This window comes from Nicotiana tabacum, chromosome 16, assembly GCF_000715075.1.
Source record: "Nicotiana tabacum cultivar K326 chromosome 16, ASM71507v2, whole genome shotgun sequence".
NCBI lineage: Eukaryota > Viridiplantae > Streptophyta > Magnoliopsida > Solanales > Solanaceae > Nicotiana > Nicotiana tabacum.
In genome coordinates this window covers 45,914,371-45,934,465 of record NC_134095.1, presented here as the reverse complement: position 1 = coordinate 45,934,465, position 20,095 = coordinate 45,914,371, and the positions used below count along the sequence as shown (strand labels likewise).

At 35.4% G+C, this 20,095-nt stretch overlaps 3 protein-coding genes across 3 annotated transcripts; all 3 read right to left on the bottom strand.

Annotated features, from left to right (window-relative positions):
- Positions 1 to 404: 404 nt before the first annotated feature.
- LOC107776309 (putative beta-D-xylosidase 7) lies at positions 405 to 6,845 on the bottom strand. Its single transcript, XM_016596187.2, has 6 exons — positions 6,414 to 6,845; positions 5,593 to 5,895; positions 3,398 to 3,567; positions 3,212 to 3,309; positions 1,546 to 2,310; positions 405 to 1,449 (listed from the first exon to the last, which is right to left on the bottom strand). The coding sequence occupies exons 1-6, from the start codon at positions 6,801 to 6,803 to the stop codon at positions 857 to 859; spliced, it is 2,319 nt and encodes a 772-aa protein (XP_016451673.1). The 5' UTR covers positions 6,804 to 6,845; the 3' UTR covers positions 405 to 856.
- Positions 6,846 to 10,663: 3,818 nt separating this feature from the next.
- On the bottom strand, positions 10,664 to 18,250 carry LOC107776310 (putative beta-D-xylosidase 7). Its single transcript, XM_075232771.1, has 6 exons — positions 17,750 to 18,250; positions 13,772 to 14,074; positions 13,131 to 13,300; positions 12,928 to 13,025; positions 11,412 to 12,176; positions 10,664 to 11,327 (listed from the first exon to the last, which is right to left on the bottom strand). Exons 1-6 carry the CDS (start codon positions 18,158 to 18,160, stop codon positions 10,741 to 10,743), a joined length of 2,334 nt encoding a protein of 777 aa, XP_075088872.1. The 5' UTR covers positions 18,161 to 18,250; the 3' UTR covers positions 10,664 to 10,740.
- Positions 15,911 to 16,795, bottom strand: LOC142170682 (uncharacterized). The gene is made up of 2 exons (XM_075232772.1): positions 16,568 to 16,795; positions 15,911 to 16,495 (listed from the first exon to the last, which is right to left on the bottom strand). Exons 1-2 carry the CDS (start codon positions 16,645 to 16,647, stop codon positions 16,045 to 16,047), a joined length of 531 nt encoding a protein of 176 aa, XP_075088873.1. The 5' UTR covers positions 16,648 to 16,795; the 3' UTR covers positions 15,911 to 16,044.
- Positions 18,251 to 20,095: the final 1,845 nt, after the last annotated feature.

Genomic DNA, 20,095 nt, shown 5'->3' with positions numbered 1-20,095 from the left:
TTTTGGATTATAAGGGCGCAAATTTGGCCTTTTTCTCTTCAAACAATCTACTCTGAACTTGATCCTTTTTCTTAGAACACAAAACTACCTTAATTCTGATATATTATTACTTTAAAGGGAACAGTGACATGGATTTTGTCGATGCTCAATCCTTTTCATACATATAACACCTAAAATACATGCCACCAGTAATCATGGTTTTGTCATTGCTGCTTTCACATCCGACATGAGTGCTGTAACTGTAGTTCCTTTGAGGAAAATTTGTGTTTGATTGTTTTGTCATCTATTATTGCTTTCTACATTGTTGGCATATAATTTATTAAGGATACACCAAATTGTCATTTTCAACTCAACAAGAAACTGCTGTGTAAATGTGTAAAACTAAAATCAGGTAATCCTTGTGGTTGGTACTTGAACTTTTCTAAAACTTTCTGATTCTTCAAAAAGGTAGAGAATAAAATACATATCTTGCAATATATCAAAGAGGGAATAATAGCTCAAATTTATAAAGGGCAGCCTGGTGCACTAAGCTCCCGCTATGCGCGGAGTTCGGGGAAGGGCCGGACCACAAGAGTCTATTATATACAGCCATTTCTCCAGGAGACTATTTTCCAGCTCGAACCTATGACCTCCTGGTCACATGGCAGCAACTTTACCAGTTACGCCAAGGCTCCCCTTCTAATAGCTCAAATTTATCTTGATAATAATTGATATCTCTATTTTTAGCTGTTGCTGCAACATGTCCACTCCTCCAAGTCTATTAGAGAGGATTCTTGAATTCAACTTTTTATTTGTTCAGCTAAAGAAAAGACAGGTAAAGAAAAGAATTAACTCTTGCAACCAAGAAAATCTGGTTTCAGATCATGATGTTAATGGGGTGTTCTGCATCGCCAACGACAAGGTAACGAGACCCTTCTTCTATCATCGTTAATCCATCCTCATTAGCACTGCTAAGATGTTCACAAGGACTGATCTCAAACACAATTTCAGAATTTTCTCCTGCCTTTAAGCTCACACTCTGGAATCCAACTAGCTGTTTTACAGGACTTCCATTTTGAACTTTGTCGTCCTGCTTCACAAAAAGTAGTACGGGGTGCTTACCATCCATTTCCCCTGAGTTTTTGACACTAACATGAGCTGAGAATTTTGCCTTCTCACAGTTGTCTATTCCCATTTCTTCCACAGACACGTAACGGATTGAATCCGAATCTTGAACTGTCTTTGCGGTTGATAATTGATTTAGCTGAACTGTTTTAGGAGTGGCAGAGTTGAACTCATAGGAATAGGTTGTGTAACTAAGACCATAGCCAAACTCGAAAACTTTGGGACCCTTGTAGAATCGATATGTTCTACCAGGGTAGCCTGTTGCTGGATTAGGTCTCATCCTCATGTCTGTCATTGGTATTTTGACAAAGTCTTGAGGATACCAAGTAATAGGTAATTTACCTCCTATACATTGACATATAAGAAAAGCCTTTGTTATTAACATCAAGCATGTTTTATAGAGAGAAAGAAAAGAAGAAGTGATCACTGATCAACTCTTACCAGGATTATGTTCACCGAATATAATTTCAGATAAAGCAAGTCCACCAGCTTCACCAGGATAGCCAGCCCACAAAATACTTCCTATTTTGGGGTTGATTTTCGCGAAAGAAACATCGACTGGACCTCCAGAGAGTAGTACCAATATAACAGGCTTCTTTGCAGCTTTAGCAACACTAGTAATGAGTTTTTCTTGCTGCCCCGGGAGCACCAAGTCATCGCGATCAAATTGTTCCCTCTCTTGACCTTGATCCAACCCCATGACCAAAACGACGTAATCCACATTCTTTGCAGCGTTGACAGCTTGATCAATGGCAACAGACGTGCAGTTAACTGCATAGCAGCCCGGGTGGTATTGCACTGTCTTCACATAACCCGACAATGCCTTAAGAATCTCGATAGATTTGCAAGGAGGACCGTCATAGTTTCCACGAAGAACATAAGCACTGTTGGCATTAGGACCAATGACAGCAAGGGAATTGGTTTTAGCCTTGGAAAGAGGAAGGAGTTTGCCAGTGTTCTTGAGCAAGACAATGCCACTTCTTGCAGCTTCAAGGGCTAGTTCTTGATGTTGTTGAGCACAAACCAGGTTAGGACTAATGTTTCCAAAGAGCTGTTTTGTTGGGTTGCCATTGAATAGTCCTAACCTCATTCTAATAGAGAAAAGATTGTGAAGAGCCCTGTCTACATGAGCTTCTGAAACCTTTTTCTGCATTATTGCTGATTTTGTGTATTTCCTTAAGTAATCCCCACAATTTACATCCATGCCTGTGAAATTTCAATTCCCATCACATTGTAAACAAGATGGTTAGTCCATTCCATTAGCTTGATATTAGTATTTTTTACTAGGTTAATTTATATTGCATAACAAATAAATATTGTCTTTTTAGCTGAAAAAATGACGCCATATAGGCGCTCTTTAAAATAATAGTCAAAAAATGTATTTTTTTTATTATATATACACATTTCGATATGCTATATACAAAAATACATATAAATTTTATAGACTTTTGCGGCTACCAGATGTAAATAGTTTCAGGCAGTGCTAAAAGTGATATCTGCCCTTTTTAGTTTTATATTATTTACAGAGAAATTTATCCTACTTATCCTTGGCTAAATTCATTGGGCCTGTTCTAATAAATACTTTGGGCCTAGTGCCTCTTCATGTCTTACTACATGATTCTCTATTATTTTTCTTTTTTTCTTTATCATATAAATACTTTTTTATATTATTCAAGAGAGAATTATTTTGTAGAAATGTATTACGATTTGGATATTGTCCCTTTCATTGATAAGGATAAGACAAAATCAGTAGGACTCACTATTGGATAGTCAAAGAAAAGAAGTCTCCTTCTGCTATAAATTTGGACTTTATTTTGCCTTCCTTTCAGCCCACAAGGCCATTACTCTGGGCCCAAATATATAGCTAGTCCACATCTCCAATAATTTCCAACGTAGGCCCAATACAGACCAGAGAGCACGTGGATTGTTTTCAAATTTTCTTTTGTAAAATATCGATTTGTCCCAAAGACAAATTTAATCAGTTTATTCAATAAATAATTAAAAGGTACATGAGACTATTGAGCTTCAATTTTAGTTTTTTTTATCTATCTTATGAAGAAAGTTGACAACATACGAAGCAAAACAGTTTTCCAGGGTACAACCATACCAGCTTTAAGTGCAAATGCAGCTGCATCTTCTGGTGTCTTGGCATACTTGTGATTGTCATGCATAACTTGCACTGCATCACAGTCGGATGTGATGTACCTATCATATTCAAACGAGTTAAAAAATGGACACGTAGGTAAAATTACAAAAGTAAGTAAACGTTTACTAATTTAATTTTCAGAATTACCCATGAAAACCCCATTGTTGACGAGCCGTTTTTGTCAAAAGATTGTAATTAGCACAACTTGGAATGCCATTAACACTGTTGTAAGAGCACATTATTCCACTAGCTTGTGCTTTTTGTATGCAATCTTGGAAAGGGGGCTGAAATGTATCTGCCATATCTTGAGGGGTCACCTAAGTAATTATCAAAAATACCAGAGGTCAGGATGACAAAAAAAGAAAAAAGAAATCTAAACATTGCAGTACAAGATTACATATAAAAATTGCAGATTCCTTAAATCTTAAAGTGAATAGGTGACAAAAAGAATAAAGGTACAACGTGTAAAATGCCTCATTCTCATGCTTCATTCTTTTCCCAAAAGCTGGAGATTTACATACTTCATTTCTCAATCTTTGGGGACCAAATATCTGATTTAAGCAGCAAAAGTGTGAATCCTATCCTAAAAAGAAGCCAAAGAATAGTTAGCTTTTTGGGGACTCCCACTTTTTAGTCTATTTTCTAAATGGTCCTACAACGACCCTAATCCACCCCACTAAGTACGCAAGAATTAATGGAAAATGAAAAGAAGAAAAGCCAAAAAAGTGTCTCATAAAGTTTACTAAGAATTTTTTTTTAAACACTATTTATAACAGTCGGTAAGAAAAATTTGTAGTCCGCTCGACCGACAATACCAAAATATTAGAACACTCTTCTCTTTCAGACCAGTAATTAACGAGCAGAATAGCCCGGGAGGCATTTGTATTTGTTTCGATTTCTCGATCCCTATACTTCATAAAGTTTCATCCAGACACTTTAACTTAGTTAAAACAAGAGTTTTGACTTTTAAACTCTTCTGACCGTTGACCGAGCTTAAGTGGTATTGATATGGCTGGGGTGGACAAAATGAGTGATTTACTCGCACATTAGCTACGTGAGCCGATGATTTTTCTTTATTAAAAAATAAAAATAAATAAATCAATAAATAATCCCCATTCGTTCTGCCCCCTTCTACAGCCCCTTCCCCCTTCGTTCTGCCCCTCCCCCCCTTCTTCTTCTTCAAAAAGTGACGAGAGGGAAATAGAAGCCAAAACGAGTCAAGCAACCTACTAATGATTTTGATGTAAAGAGCGAAGCTCTTAGAGGATCTGTAGATTCTTAAGACCATCTGATTATTCAAGAACAAGAACGATACAGAGAAACAAAGGTCTGGGAACGAGCACAAACAGAGATAGACGGAAAAAGGTTGTAATTTGGCCGACTATTATTCTGGCAGTCCCTTTCTCGCTTTCCCTTCCCCTTTTCTTTATCTTTCTTCGTCCCTTATTTCTTCTTCTATCATGTCTTTCCCTTTCTCTATGACTCCTTCATTTTTTCCGGTGGTTTTAGCTTTCAATTTTTTTTCACAGCCCTTCTAAATTGAGGTAGAAGAATAAGTCAAAATTCAAATTTCATGGATAGATAACTTTTTTTTAAAAAGGAGTGAAGGAAGTAGTGGTACTCATGGTGGAGGAGCCATGGCAGGTGGGTTATTCTTTTAAGAAGGTTGAGTGGGTGAGTTTGAAGAAGGGAGGAGGGGTTTTCTTTAATTTAAATTTTAATTTTTGGCTTTTTTTATTTTATTTTTTGCTTTTTTTATTTTATTTTTTGTTTATGAAATTAAAATTTTGTTAAATAATATTATTTTGGCATAGAATCTGATGTGTATGCTGATTTGTCATCCACGTCAAGCAAGTGAGCATCACACGATTTCGAAAGGGTTTAAAAATCTTGTTTTGATTAAGTTAAATATTTGGATAAAACTTTATGGAGAGTAGTGACAAACGGGATACAAGTGTCTCCCAGGTTCTTTTATAACAAAAAATCTGTCAGACAAGGCACCAAGATCAAAAACCCATCTCGGGGTTGTTAAATTAATTAAGAAAAGCCCGTGACTATTGCTTCTATCCTTGGAAAGGTACAAAATATACCAAGACAAGAAAGTGTTCCAAACTTGGAAAACAGTACCAATGGTTGGTTACTGATTACTAATTGGTCATAGAGGGTAAAAGCTAAACTATATATTCCTCTACAAAACTACATATTTTAAAGTTACATAAAAAAAATACTAGTAATACCATATTTTTTTATTTTGAATAAATAATGATAGATTGTTCAAACAGTAATAAAGCGAGAGATAGACAACAACAATAATAAATTCAGTAAGTGGAAAGAGTACTTACAATGGCATTGAAACTAAAGCGATCCAAGGTTTTCCATTGATCCAAGTCATAAGCAGTGAAATGTTTGCAGCAAGCAGAAGCTTGAAGGTGACCTTTCTTGAGTTTTCCACCTTCAAAACTGTCACCTTGTACTCCTCTCACGTACCGTATTGCATATTTACCAGTCATAGTTGGGTCCTCCCCTGCTGTTTCTTGCCCTCTTCCCCATCTTGGGTCCCTAAATATATTTATATTTGGTGCCCAAAATGTCATCCCTACTGCTTCTCCTGCATTGTACACTCCCCTTGCCTCTCTTCCTATCACCTGAGGATAAATTGGAATTCATTTCAATGACACCTTACTTTGTGTTATATATATGAAATCATTCATTCGAAACTTCACTATATACATATATATATCACCATGACTTTATCTAAACCAGACCTTAATTAAGAGATTTGAGAAAATATTATATACAAGTTAGAAAATTTTAAAGAGATATAGTAAATTGAAGATGGACTGCTTATAATTTCTTTTCCTGAATTTTAAAAGAATCGTTATACTTAAAAATAGAAACTTTAAGTAACTCATTTGGAAAAAGGATAACTTATCAATCAATAATTGAATTTCGATACACTATAAAGATCTCGAGATCTGCCGACACACACACACAAGCCTAGAAAAGTGAAGTAAATAATAGATTTAACTTGTATATAATAAGTTGTGCATTATTTTTCAGGTTATTAATCCTATTATATATAATATCATGGATAATTACCTAAAGTATTTTATTCACATTATGCAAGTTAAACTAAACAAACTGAGTTTGTATTGGTTCTTACCTGGCCAATGCGATACCAAAGGTTTTCATCAAAAGAAGCAGCAGTGAGAATAACTTGAGGAAAGCTGGTGGCTCCATTGATACTCCCATTGAAGAAAATACCTCTTCCGGCAGCTCCAACGCCGTGAAGAGACTCCGACCACCACTCGTAAGCCGGAATACCGAGTCTTGGAATCGCCGGAGCAGAGTTAACGAGTTGGGAAATCTTTTCATCTAGTGTTAGTCGAGAGACAAGGTCCTTTGCACGTACACTGATGGGAAGAGCTGATTGGCAGAACTTTAGGGATTTGGTTAGAGGAAGAGACGAGTCACAGGAGAAAGGTGGCTGAGTTGACTCAGTTGTTGAAATGAGTGTTAGCCATAGGAGTGTAGCTAAAGTGTCAAGTTTCATTGTAGAGAGAAAAGGTTGAAATGAAAGCAAGTGACAGAGTTTAGATAGGTAAGCATATTTATATTTATAACTAGTACTCCCTCTTCTCAATTTGACTCCACATAAAATTACTACGTAAGACTTCAAATTTATACGTTTAAGCATATTATAATTTATTTTATATGATTAAAATTTTTAAATACGTCATAGCTTTTATTTACCTATAAAAGAAATTTATTTAAAAAATATAAACGTGTCATTCTTAAGATTATAAAAAATTTAATAGTGCCAAATAAAATAAAAGAAATTGAGTATTTTTCGCCGATGATTAAATGTTTCAAATTCTGAACATTGATAAGTGCCAATAGAGAACCTTCTTATGGAACCTTACTTCCGCCATAAACTTGATTAATCAAACAAGTCAATTTCGGATGCCTAAATCCGATAAACACATTTATAAGGGCAAGAAGAAACTAATTAGCACTTTAATGTTTGTTACTTTGTACTTATGTTTTAAGTTAGTCATATTACTAACTTCATTAATTATTTGGTACCTGTGAAGAAAAGAAGAATAAAAGTATCCTAATGAAATGACTTTTTGGCCCTTTACCAAAGACAGAATCCTCGACCACTTCCATTGTTTGTTAAAACGTCACGGTGAACATTCTCATTTTTTTAATTTTCAGAAATTGTATAAATTCATACTTCTTTTACAGTTCTCTCTAATTAATGTAGTAGATGGAAATGAATAATTAAGACACGACTCTTTAAATTTTTTGCCCGCGCAAAGCTGGGTGCTTCTGTTGGTTACGTTTTTACTTGTTAGGTGGATGCTACATTTTTTGTGCATTATATCTAGTGAGTTTAGTGTGGCTTGAATTTTTAAATAATTAGACTATAACTTATTCTACATTTTAAAAAAATTCAAATGTTACGAACATTTTGGATAATAATTTGAGCAAAAGCTACTACATCACTCATCTTATGTGTGTAATTCTAGATACGAAAAAAGCTAAAACTTGCATATGGTATTCAAATCACTAAACCAAATTTAAAACATTATAAATCAGAGCAAACCAAATAAGGGATTTGCCCAAAAATTGAAAATTCTTATAAAAAGACATCTCAGATTTTTGGGCGGAATATTGAATAACATGAGAGCTGGCATCCCTCTTTGAAGCAATATTATGGTGAGTAATTTCTGTCCTTAAACAAGTATTTTTGGGCAAAAAGTCTTGTTTTAATTTTATCCAAATTCACACTCCACATATAAGAAAAAAAGTCTCATATTGCTCTTGAAAAAGGGATCAAGAAAGGAAGTTGACAAGGGCGACCATTTATCTTTAATTTAATTGTTTGGTTTAGTTTATAGTCACAACTCACAACCAATATTATAGTTTGTTTGGCCAAGCTTTTTTTTTTTGGTCAAACGTGTTTTTTCTGGCTTGGAAGGAAAAAAGTGTTTTTAAGGAGAAGCAGAAAAAAATAGCTTCTTTCCAAAAGCACTTTTCTGGGAAGCACTTTTGAGACAAATACACTTAGAAGCAGTTTTCAATAGTTTGGTCAAACACTAATTACTGCTCAAAAGTGCTTTTTAAATTAATTAGTCAAACATAAACTGTTTCTCATCAAAAGCACTTTTTTAAAAAGTACTTTTGAGAAAATCACTTCTCAAAATAAGCTGATTTTATAAGCTTGGCCAAACAGGCTATTAGTTTAACTGCTTGTTGTTTGGCACTAACAAGAATACATATCTTTATTTCTTAATCCAAAAAAATGCCTTATGTTTAGTTTGCTCTTGGCCGACTGGTAGCAGGTCTGGAGTTATTGTAACTCCACTCCCCCCCCCCCTCTTCCCCCACCACACTTAAAAGTTGATTTTTTAATTTTTATTTTTTTTTTGTAGGTTGCATAGAAATATGCAATCTACCCTCCTCTGTTTTTTTTTTGAAATTTAAAATAAATATTATTTCCCCATATAAGTACCGCCTCCTGTATCCTTTTTTTTTTTTTTACGTTTTTCCGTCTCTCTTTCTTTTACTGAAATCCCAAATAACTACTGTAGTAAATTTGTCGAATTAAAAAATTAAATAGCTTCTCAAATTTTCTGAACAAAGATAAAGGAAAATAAGACCAAACGAGATTTAATTGTTTCCAACCTAAATTTGGAAATGGAATCAGATGATCAACTGTTAACAACCTTGTAAAAGACACCGTGAACAATTTAACGATTGAAAGTTTATTTTACGGCATTATATAGTAAGTTTAAAAATGAAAAAATTAGGAAAAAAGTTGCCGTGTCTTTACCTTCTCATGAAAAAATAAGTTTCACTAAAAAGGTAACGTGAAGAGGATTTATTTATTTTTAGACCTTAATTTAATCATTGAAGTTTTGGTTGTGAATGCTTCTCTAAAAATTGATGCACGAAGAAGCTTCTCCTAAAGCACCTCATTTCACACTTTAGTACGGTAATTTGACTATGTAGGTAGTTTAAGAAAAAAAAAATTAAAATCTACTATCGTAATATTTGAACAGCTTTAAATTATTTACAGAAAATTAAAGTTAAATTATTTTCTAATATAACAATATGTTATTCTTTTTGAAACAAATCAATAATAGTAAAAAGATAATATCTGAACAAAGAAAATATTAGATAAGGTTACACAGGACATTTTCTTTTTCTTTCACAGAAAGTTATATCAAACTTTATGGTTTAATATGATTTTAACATCGCACCTAAACTATGTAAACAAAGTATCACATCTTTAACTTTCTATGTGTATGATATGATATTTTTCCTTTTATCTCTCCCTTAAAACTGTCATGCGATTCTCATAAATAACTGAAAGATGTTGCGTTTGGACACATTTTAAAATGTCTAGCGAGCAGGTCCAGTAGAATTATACAAAAATCGCAAACTATATTTTAGCTTTGGAAGTACTATTCTATTACCCCATAGAGAGAGATCCAACAGTCCGAAACCTAAAGCTTGAAAAAATAATTAAGAGTAAGTTCAAAGACTATTTTCATGTAGTTGGCGGAGGAAGCTACACGAGTAAGTATAAGATAATGACAATCCATAGGCACCCCACCAATTAATTTTGGTCCATCATCTTTTTAGCTTAAAATTAAATTAATTTGATGTTACAGTTGAAAGGATAGGGACTGACAATGCTTTAACCTGATTATTCTCGGACGAAAATTGAAGTGCAACTTACACTATCTTCATAAGGAGAGGAGAGGGTAAAGAAAATTCTCGGATATGAAGATTCAACGTTAATACATTAGGAGGGATCACTCTTCTAAAGTAGAGTAGAATTTAAAATAAGGATGAAAACTTTATACCGGATTTTTATTCATTAATTGATCTCGACATACTAAAGAGAACAAGTGATTTAGAGATATATATCTATAATTTAGAACTGATTAATATTATGTCTGTTTTGAGAGGGTATAGGAGAGGAAATACGGTAGGTAGGTTTATTTATTTGTTACATGATTGGAAGGTAAGTGAAAGTGATACCTCTACTCCTCCAACCTTTGCTCCAACCAAATGTAATGTTAACCTGAAAGATATTTAAGGAAAAAGGGCAGTCTGATGCACAAGGTATTCGGTCTGATGTAAACAGCTGCACCCCAAGGGGTGTGGTATTTAACGAACAACTACTAAACAAAATCTTGAACTGGATTATAAATTAGAACTTTTGTTATCATACATGTTGACAGATTTAGTATATTAGCTAGGGAGATCAACTTTCAAGCATCATCCTTAATATCATCTTTTCCCTAAGATTGTTCGCGCTATTATGGAGATTTGTTTGGGAAACTTGGAACCTCAAATAACAAATTCTGAACAGGAAAAGATGAAAGAGAGAACAGGTAAATAACGCTGCCATGATATTTTAATTTCACTTGATACGTTAACTTAATTCTAACTGACAATTTAGATCTGGGAGATCATACAAACACAGTAACAGGATACTCCTCATCTCCCACAAGAAGGAAATATTTCCCTTCATCAATAACCAATGAACCATATCTATTAGCCCTAGTAAAGTGCTCACAAGGTTTTACATCAAATGCAATATGAGTACTTTCCCCTGCTTCCAAATTCACACTCTTGAATCCTATCAAAGTCTTTCTTGGAACCTCATCCATTGAGCTGGAGTGCCTCAGAAACAACAATACAGGGTGCCTACCAGCCCTTTCTCCCTGGTTTTTCACCGCAACTTTAACTGTGATCATCGCGTTGTTGCATACTTCTGATGCAACTTCTGAAACAGCAATGTTCAGAACAGAACCATTTTCAGTTGCCTTATTGACCTTCGGGTTCTTGAAATGCAGCTTGTCTTGGTTTACAGAGGCGAACGCGTAAGAATAAGCAGTGTAGCTGAGACCATAGCCAAATTCAAAAACTTTTGGCCCATTGTAGAATCTGTAAGTGCGCCCTGGATATCCAGTGGATGATAGAGGCCGCATTCTCATATCTGTCATTGATATTTTGTTGAATTCCTTAGGGTACCAAGTGACTGGTAATCTACCCCCTGAAATGTAATTTAATCTTGCATGTTTAGCAAGTATTCCAGCAATATATAACAATTAAGAGGAGTATTGAAGTTGAACTTCACCTGGATTGTGTTCGCCAAAAAGTATCTCGGCCAATGCAGTAGCTCCACCCTCACCGGGGTAACCAACCCACAAAATGGCTCCTATATTTTGGTTGTCTTTTGCAAAGGACACATCCACTGGACCTCCACACATCAAAACCAGTATAACAGATTTTGAGGCAGCTTGCGTGATTTCTGTAATGAGACTCTCTTGCATACCTGGTAGCCCCAATTCTGTGCGATCAAGCTTCTCTCTTTCAAGAGTTTGGTCCAATCCCATTATTAGTACAACACAGTCTGCTTTTTTCGCTATATCAACCGCTTCATCTATTGCAGCAGAAGTACAGTTGACGAAATTGCAGCCCGGATGGTACATTGTGTTTTTAACATACTCCTGAAGTCCTTGGAGTAATGTAACATTCTTGCAAGGATAGCCTTCGTAGTTACCTAGAAGTACTTCAGAATCATTTGCTTTGGGACCTATTACAGCAAGGGATGTTGTTTTGATCTTTGAAAGTGGAAGGAGTTTGGCAGAATTCTTTAGAAGGACAATGCCATTTCTTGCTGCTTCGAGGGCTAGTGCCCGGTGCTGTTGACTACAAACCTCTACTGAAGAAATGTCTCCATATTCCAGTTTTCTTGGGTCGCCATTGAACAGTCCTAGCCTCATTCTAATGGAGAAGAGATTGTGAAGAGCTCTGTCTATGTCAGATTCTTTTACTTTCTGCTTTTCTACAGCTGATTTTGTGTATGACTTCAAATAGGAACCACAATTCACATCCATGCCTGAAATTTCATTGACAAGAACGAAACCGCATTTAGTTTCCGTCAATGATGTTCACGTAAATTTGAAAGAAATTTCATATCTTTTTCAAGATATTGTTGCATTATGCACCATTTAATCTACATTCTCCTTTTTTATTATTATTTTGTCTTACAAGTAAAATTTGACTACATCCACTAGAACAAGTTTAATCACTAACAAGAAGAGCCATGCATGTTAGTTTTCATCTTTGCTACATTCAGAGTAGACTACAGAAAGTATTGTATTTTAACTCATAAATCACAATCATAGATGGTTTAGCATGTAAATGCTACGCCAGAACAATCTCAAAATCGACTAATAGTACCAAAAAGCTGAAAGAGAGAAGATCTTTTGGAATAAAGAACTAGCAGATATACACCTATTTTATAAATAGGGGAAAGAAAGCTGGCCAATTATAGTAATGCACAGATCATCAGCAAAAAGATTATTCTGTTTCAGGACAGAATGGACCAAATTATGAGCATGCCAATGGTCCTGTATTTTCAAAACATAAGCAATGGAGAACGTTTTTTATAGTAATAAACTTTCTCTAATGGCAGGCATAGTGTGTCACACTTAATACTTGGGGACAAAGCATGCAAAGACATAATTGATGTGAGGCTTCAGTCTTCGATTTCACAAACAAGCTAAGCAATTTTTTTATATTTTAATTTTTTAAAATAAATTGTTGTCTTAACAGCAAGTAATAGAAGCAGAAAATAGATCAGTTACCAGCTCTAAGGGTAGCAGCTACTGCATCTTCTGGTTCTTTAGCATAACCTTGGTGAGTATGCATAATAGCAACTGCATCACAATCTGATACGATGTACCTTTAAATAACAATAACCAGTTAGATTTAGAGATATGCAGTTAGATTTCAATCAGGGATGAAATAACACATAATTCAAGACTCTCTTCTCTTTTTGGTAAATTACCCTTGGAAACCCCATTGTTCACGGGCAATCTTGGTCAGAAGATCAAAGTTAGCACAATTTGGGATCCCGTTAACAAGATTGTAAGCACACATTAGACTGCTGGCTTTCCCTTGTTCGACACAACTCTTGAAGGGTGGTTCATATGAATCTGCCAAATCCTGCTTCATGACCTGAATAGCTCCATGTATTAGCATAGAAATAAAAGCTTCAAGGGGAGAAAATGGATAACACAATCTGCAGATGCATGTGCTAATTAATTGTGTATTAACATCCACAAGAGAATGTCATTAACCAATTCCCTGTGCATCAATTTTTACATGAAATTTAAAGGGGAAAAAAGGAAGAGCTTTTAGCTGACACTATGCTTGTAAACATTCTTGTTGAATTAGTTTGCGAACACCAGCTCATCTAAAAAGTTAATTGCATTGTGTGAATTGTCTCATCTAAAGCTACTTTCAGTTACTCTATGTCTGCAACATGTCCTCTCACATGCAAGCCGTGTGACATATTCATCGTCCATATGTCAAACCATGTCAAAAATGGAAATTTCTTCCATAAACAAACTTGAACATATGAAAGATATCAACAATATAATCCTAACAAATCAATAGACTACAGCATCACAGTTAGTTAAGACTTACGCGAGCATCGAAGGTGTAACGACTGAAGTTATACCAATTATCCAAATCCTGAGCAATGAAGTGCTTACAACAAGCTGAGGCTTGAAGATGCCCATCCTGAAGCTTCCCACCCTCAAAACTATCCCCCTGAAGTCCTCTTACATAAGCAACTCCATATTTTCCCACCATCATTGGATCTTCACCTGGTGTTTCTTGCCCTCTTCCCCACCTTGGATCCCTAAATATGTTTATATTTGGTGCCCATAATGTCATCCCCTTTAGCTGACCTGCATTGTACACTGCTCTTGCCTCTTTTCCAATTGCCTACATATAAAGAAACAAGCTCAACAAACTATGTTTTCCTTTTTTATCAAGCAAAACATACTACTTCTGTCCTATAATTTTTAATTTGTCCAACTTTTTAAAACCAATACTTTCAAGTAAATATAATTTTAATGTATGTCATACAATTGTAAGATCATTAAGTCATCTGTAACTACTCTTTAAGCGACGTTAATTATAGTGTAAAAATATTTTACAAACTCAGAGTGTACAATTGTGGTTATCCCACCCTCTCATAGGGATAAAAATAATAATACAATTGCGGGATAACTAATTCCAGGATAAGTTATACCCTGATTTTATCCTAACCAAACGTGAATAAACTCATCTCAAATTTAATCCCGCAATTAATTATCCCTTATCCCTCGTACCAAAAGAGTAGAAAAGATGGTAACTAACATGTTATAACCGGTTAAAAGCACTAGCAGTATCAAATTTAAAGAGTTCAAATTATATACAATGAAAGTGTAAAGTATTTTGTTACTAGCAGTGCAATTTAATCGGTTATTTTCTAGATTACCATATCAGGCAATTAATATAATGGTTACTTTTTGTTGTCGCCTTGCAGGCCTGTACACTGTCATGCAAGAACCTGAATTCTCTAACAAATTGAAGAAATCTTTCTTGGAGCTTTCAACAGATATATATATATGGTGACAGCCCACAAATTAAGAAGAGTCTGGAACCAAAATGTGGTTCTTTTGGACAAATGGCACCTTAATAGGTGTAAAAAAAAAAAAGATGGCATTTTTATATATAGCGCCCAAATACTGGGCGCTATGCATTAACGTTAATTGTGCCGTTAATGTATAGCGCCCAGTATATTTGGGCGCTATACATAGAAAGCTGACATTAACAGGTATAGCGTCCAAATACCCGGCGCTATATCCCTTTTTTTTTAAAACGAGCCGTCTTCTTCAAGACGACCATTCTGCTTCTTCTTCCTCAATATTTTATATCTTCTTCTTCTTGGTCCCCCACTCCCATACCCGCTGCCCCACTATTGATGTCGCATTAACCAACAATAGGCTGCCTCGTCTTCTTTGCTTGATAGAATCCATATGCCTCCGAAATTTATGCTGTTGGTGGTTTGTTGCTGCCATCCACATCAAATCATGTAGATCCTTGTTGGGATGTGCCTTCTGGAAATTGGCCTTAAAGTGCCTCACACAGTAACGGTGGTATGCATAAGGTTCTTGCCATGCAGGCAAGTTCTCCACAGAACTTAATATACCACCGTGCCGATCAGATATTAGACAAATACCTGAACGCTGTTTGACAACGTGCTCTTTCAGGTGGTTCAAAAACAGCGTCCACGTCTCTGTGCTTTCATTGGCACAAACAGCAAAAGCTAGAGGAAATATTTGTCCATTAGCATCCACTGCCACGGCTATCAATAGCTTGATATCGTACTTTCCATAGACATGAGTTCCGTCTATGGATATTACGGGCCGACAATGCGAAAAACCATCAATTACTGGCTTAAACGCCCAGAACACGTAATTGAATATGTATTCTGGTGTTCCCGGACTCCGCTCAAGCTTCCATTCAACAACTGTCTCGGGGTTAAAGTGCTGCAGTGCGGCCATGTACTTTGGCAGAGATGCAAATGACTTATCCCAATTACCGTAGACAATTTCAAACGCTCATTTGCGCCCGAGAAATGTCTTTCTTTTTGTAATGGTATGGCCATATTCCTAGTGGACTGATGTAATGCACTCTTTGATTTTATACCTTATGGACGCTTCGAGGTGCGGAATAAGTACAAGAGAAATCAAGTCAATATCCAAGTTGAAGTGATTCCCGTTGAATGTGTCCATTTCGCATGTGTGAGTGGGAATGTATTTACCCACTTTCCACATACCTGTCTTCTTCTTGGTCGCACGCAATATCCAATTACATGGCCAAAACCACCTGCGCCAAACAGCCTTGTATACCATCGGACTTGACTCTCATACCTGCATCTCACAACACTCTTTTACGTTGTGCATTTTACAAGCCCTGCTTACGCGCGCTTTATCAGGAAAAAGCATCCCCTTTGCAAGCACCGTTGATCTAGACTCATCGCACATTGTTGTCCGTATTTCATCAAAATCCCTTGTGAGAGCTTCCACATCCGGCACGGTTGGCAAGCTATCAATGTAAGGAATCTCCCTTGAATGAAATGGCACTTCGTACTCGTACACTCTTCGTCTAGGGGGGTCTCTCTTCAAATCAGGTCCTTCCTCCTCATCATACGCATCACCATCCTCACGAGGAAAGGGTGTCTCGTCTCCGAATTCATCGGTATTGTTATCGTAATCACTGTTCTGTTTCTCACTCTGTGCATCTGCCAGATCCCGATGTAATACGTCGTTTTCGGGCATTTGAGTGAGTACGGGTGGTTCAACTTGCTCGTTTTCACTGCACAACCAACAAAAATATAAGCTACTGAATTAATAAATGCTTTCCATATGGCTATATCACTTCACTTACAAGTCGTAATGTGATGAAATTCCATGATGGACGTTTTCAATTAGGTGATGACTACCGGATAGGCCACTTGTAAAATTCATATCCGGCCGGTACCCCCTATTAAATATATGAGCATTAATACAAATTCAATACACCAAAAATATACATAATTAACACAAATAAAAATTGAAGTTTACCACTCGTCTTGTGAATTATAGAAAGCAGGGTATAAATTATTTTCTCGCTGCTCATTCGTCGGCGATGATAAGTTTAAATCAAGGAAAACTCTTTCATCCGGAACCTGTCCGGCAAAAACTGCTCTAGAATAACCACCCGATGACTGGGGGTTATCTTTACTACGCACAACCTCGTTTTTTGGAACGTTTTCGACCTTCACGTACATCTCCAACATTGTGATTACAAGAAATTCCCGGCATTCATCCGGAGTCCTCAGAAAATCACTCAAAGTTTCATCATCGTCGATGTTAAACTCCGAGTAAAAAGCAACCTCTTGCGAAGTGACGGAATACAGATATCTTCCGGTTACTTTAAGTATAACTAAACGTTTCCTCACACTCATTTTTTTGCATAACAACGATATCAATTTATCGTACTCAATTGTAAGTGGCAATTTAACATGACACTGAACAGGTAAACTGTAACCCACGGAGTTATTCTCCATCACAACTTCACCCCCCCCCCCCCCCAATATAATAAAACTCTTATTCTACGCTCTTCAGACATAATGAAAAAATGTTGGAGAATTTAACAACAATAAACATTTCAACAAGAGTATGAAAATGGCTAGCCGGAAAATTTCTACGCTATACACCTTTTGAATGAATTTCTATACAATCCTAACCTCTTTATATAGGAAATGGCTAGCCAGATTTTTTTTTATATATAGCGCCCAAAAAGTGGGCACTATACGCTTGGGGCCAGGAAAAAGGTGTATAGTGCCCAAATACTGAACGCTATACATAAAGTTTTATGTATAGTGCCTGTTAGTGTCAGCTTTCTATGTATAGCGCCCAAATACTGGGCGCTATACATTAACGGCACAGTTAACGTTAATGTATAGCGCCCAGTATTTGGGCGCTATATATAAAAATGTCATCTTTTTTTTACACCTATTAAGGTGCTACTTGTCCAAAAGAACCACATTTTGGTTCCGGACTCAATTAAGAACATATAATAAAGTACCTGAGCAATACGATACCAGAGATTTTCATCAAAGGTAGAAGCCGTTAAAATGATCTGAGGAAACATGGTGGCAGCTTTAATAGTGCCATTGAAAAGCGTGCCTTTTCCATGCCTAGAAACGCCGTGTAAACCCTCCGACCACCATTCATAGGCGGAGATACCGAGTCGAGGTATCTCCGGTGCCGCATTAACCAGCTGTAATATTTTCTCCTCCAACTTAAGGCGTGACACGAGGTCATTTACCCTTTGGGGAATGGGTAAGGTGGCGTTACAGAAGGGAAATGAAATGGTAACTGGGTTTGACGAGTCACATGAAAATGGTGGCTGAGTTGACTCAGTGCTGATAAAGAGCATACAAATGAAGATGAAGAAGATAAAGGTGACAACTTGATCAGTTATTGGGTGTCCCATTTGTATGTTTAATGGTGTTTCTTCTCGCTCATATATTTGTGGATAAAATTAAAAATAAATAAAGATACCACTTTACTTAATTTAGCCAATGATGAATTTGATCCGTGGTGCTTTTATTCTACTCCTTGTTCACAACAGACTTTAATGCGGTTCTATAATTAGAATATACAAGATTTGTTAGGCACATGTTTGCATTATCTGAATTTGGTAGTGGGTGCGGGCAGGGGCGGATGCTCAACAAGATAATTTTAATATGAGATATTTTAGAAAAAAAATGTTTATTTATATTTTTATTTGAAGTTTACTTTTTTTAATTTTTTGAGATATAAATTTGTTAATAATATTTTTTATAAATAATTTAATCTCTCCTAAGATAATAGAATTAGATTCAAGAAATTGATACTAGATATATAAATAATTTTTTGATATTCCAATATACTTGTTGATACAATTGAAACTTGAGAAAAAGCAAAAATAATGCGCAATATAGTTTTATTTAATAGTACTCTATACCTCTTGTTTTTTATAAATAAAAAAAAATCTTTTCTTTTTATCGAAAACTTAAGCTTTTTATAGAAATCAAGAAAGAGAATATAAGAATGTAATACTTGTTTTCTGAAAAAATGGACTCTAAAAGTTTATAGCACGTTTTTAGTTAGAAATGTAAAAAGGAGAGGAATAATATAGGCATATCAATAATGATGTCATTGAAAAATTTAAGTAACTAAAAAATTTACACGGTAAGGGTTAGGGGGAATGATTCTCTTTATCCAATTTTCGCTCTAACAGTTTCGTTAATACTAAACTAAGAGTTACTTTTACTTTTTATAAAATATTACACTTTTTTTTATTTTGAAATACTCAATATAATTAGTCCCTACATCTAAAGATTGTGGTGAGGTGGATATGATCTAACTTACATTAACTAGATGTATCAGGTTCGAGCCTTGTGATGAAAAAAATCCTGTTAAAATGTGTTCTCCGTTTTACTAGGCCTTACGCAATATGAATCTAGATTATCAGTATCTCAATACAAATACCGAGCACAGATAGAAAACAAAAAGAAAAATTTGGGGGCCTAAAGCCCTTGCTTTAGTTGCTTGGCCGCCCTTGGGCGAATGCATACTATTATGGATACGCGTTCAACTGAACCTATAACTTTTGACACGGAGTATAAATTTATTTGTAAAAATTTACTAAATTGTAGACATGAACCTATAACTTTAAATACATAATTATTTAATACGAAATTTTTTAAAGAATTAACCTGTAGAATTTAAATTTTGGATTCGCTTCTAGGCGTGAGACTAAGAGAGCTTCACGACTACAATTGACTTCAAACTTGGACAGGGGCGGATCCACCCCTTAAGAAGGGTGGCATGGCACCCGGTAAGATGATAATTTTTTTATATATCTATGTTGAGATTTTCTTAAATTAGGTTAATTATCTGATCGTGTCACCCGCAATCGTAAACTAGACAAAAGTGCCATGGCTGGTAGACTTTTTTGAAAGCTTTTCTCGTGTGTAAGATTCAAGTTGAATCTATCTTGAACCTTTTATGACTTTCTCTTTTCTTTGTTCTTTTATTTCCTTTTATCCCAGCCATTTCCCTTTTCGGTTACCATCAAATTTTCTATTTGTCGTTTTATTATTATTTATTTATTTATTTATTCTCTATTCTATTATTTTGTATGTGATCTCTAGCAAGAACACTCAAAAAAGAAACTCCTAAACTTTAAAATTATAGTATAAAATAAGCAGTCCTCTTAATTAAATTTATGAGTTTTCTCCTTTCAAATCCAAAAAACTTGGGTCTTAATGAGAATTTTGGATTGAGATCAGATTTTTTTTCATCTTTTTATCATATCATAAAAATTTGTGTTATGCGATGTTTGCTAGATATAATTTAAATCACTTTACTATAATTTCGTAAG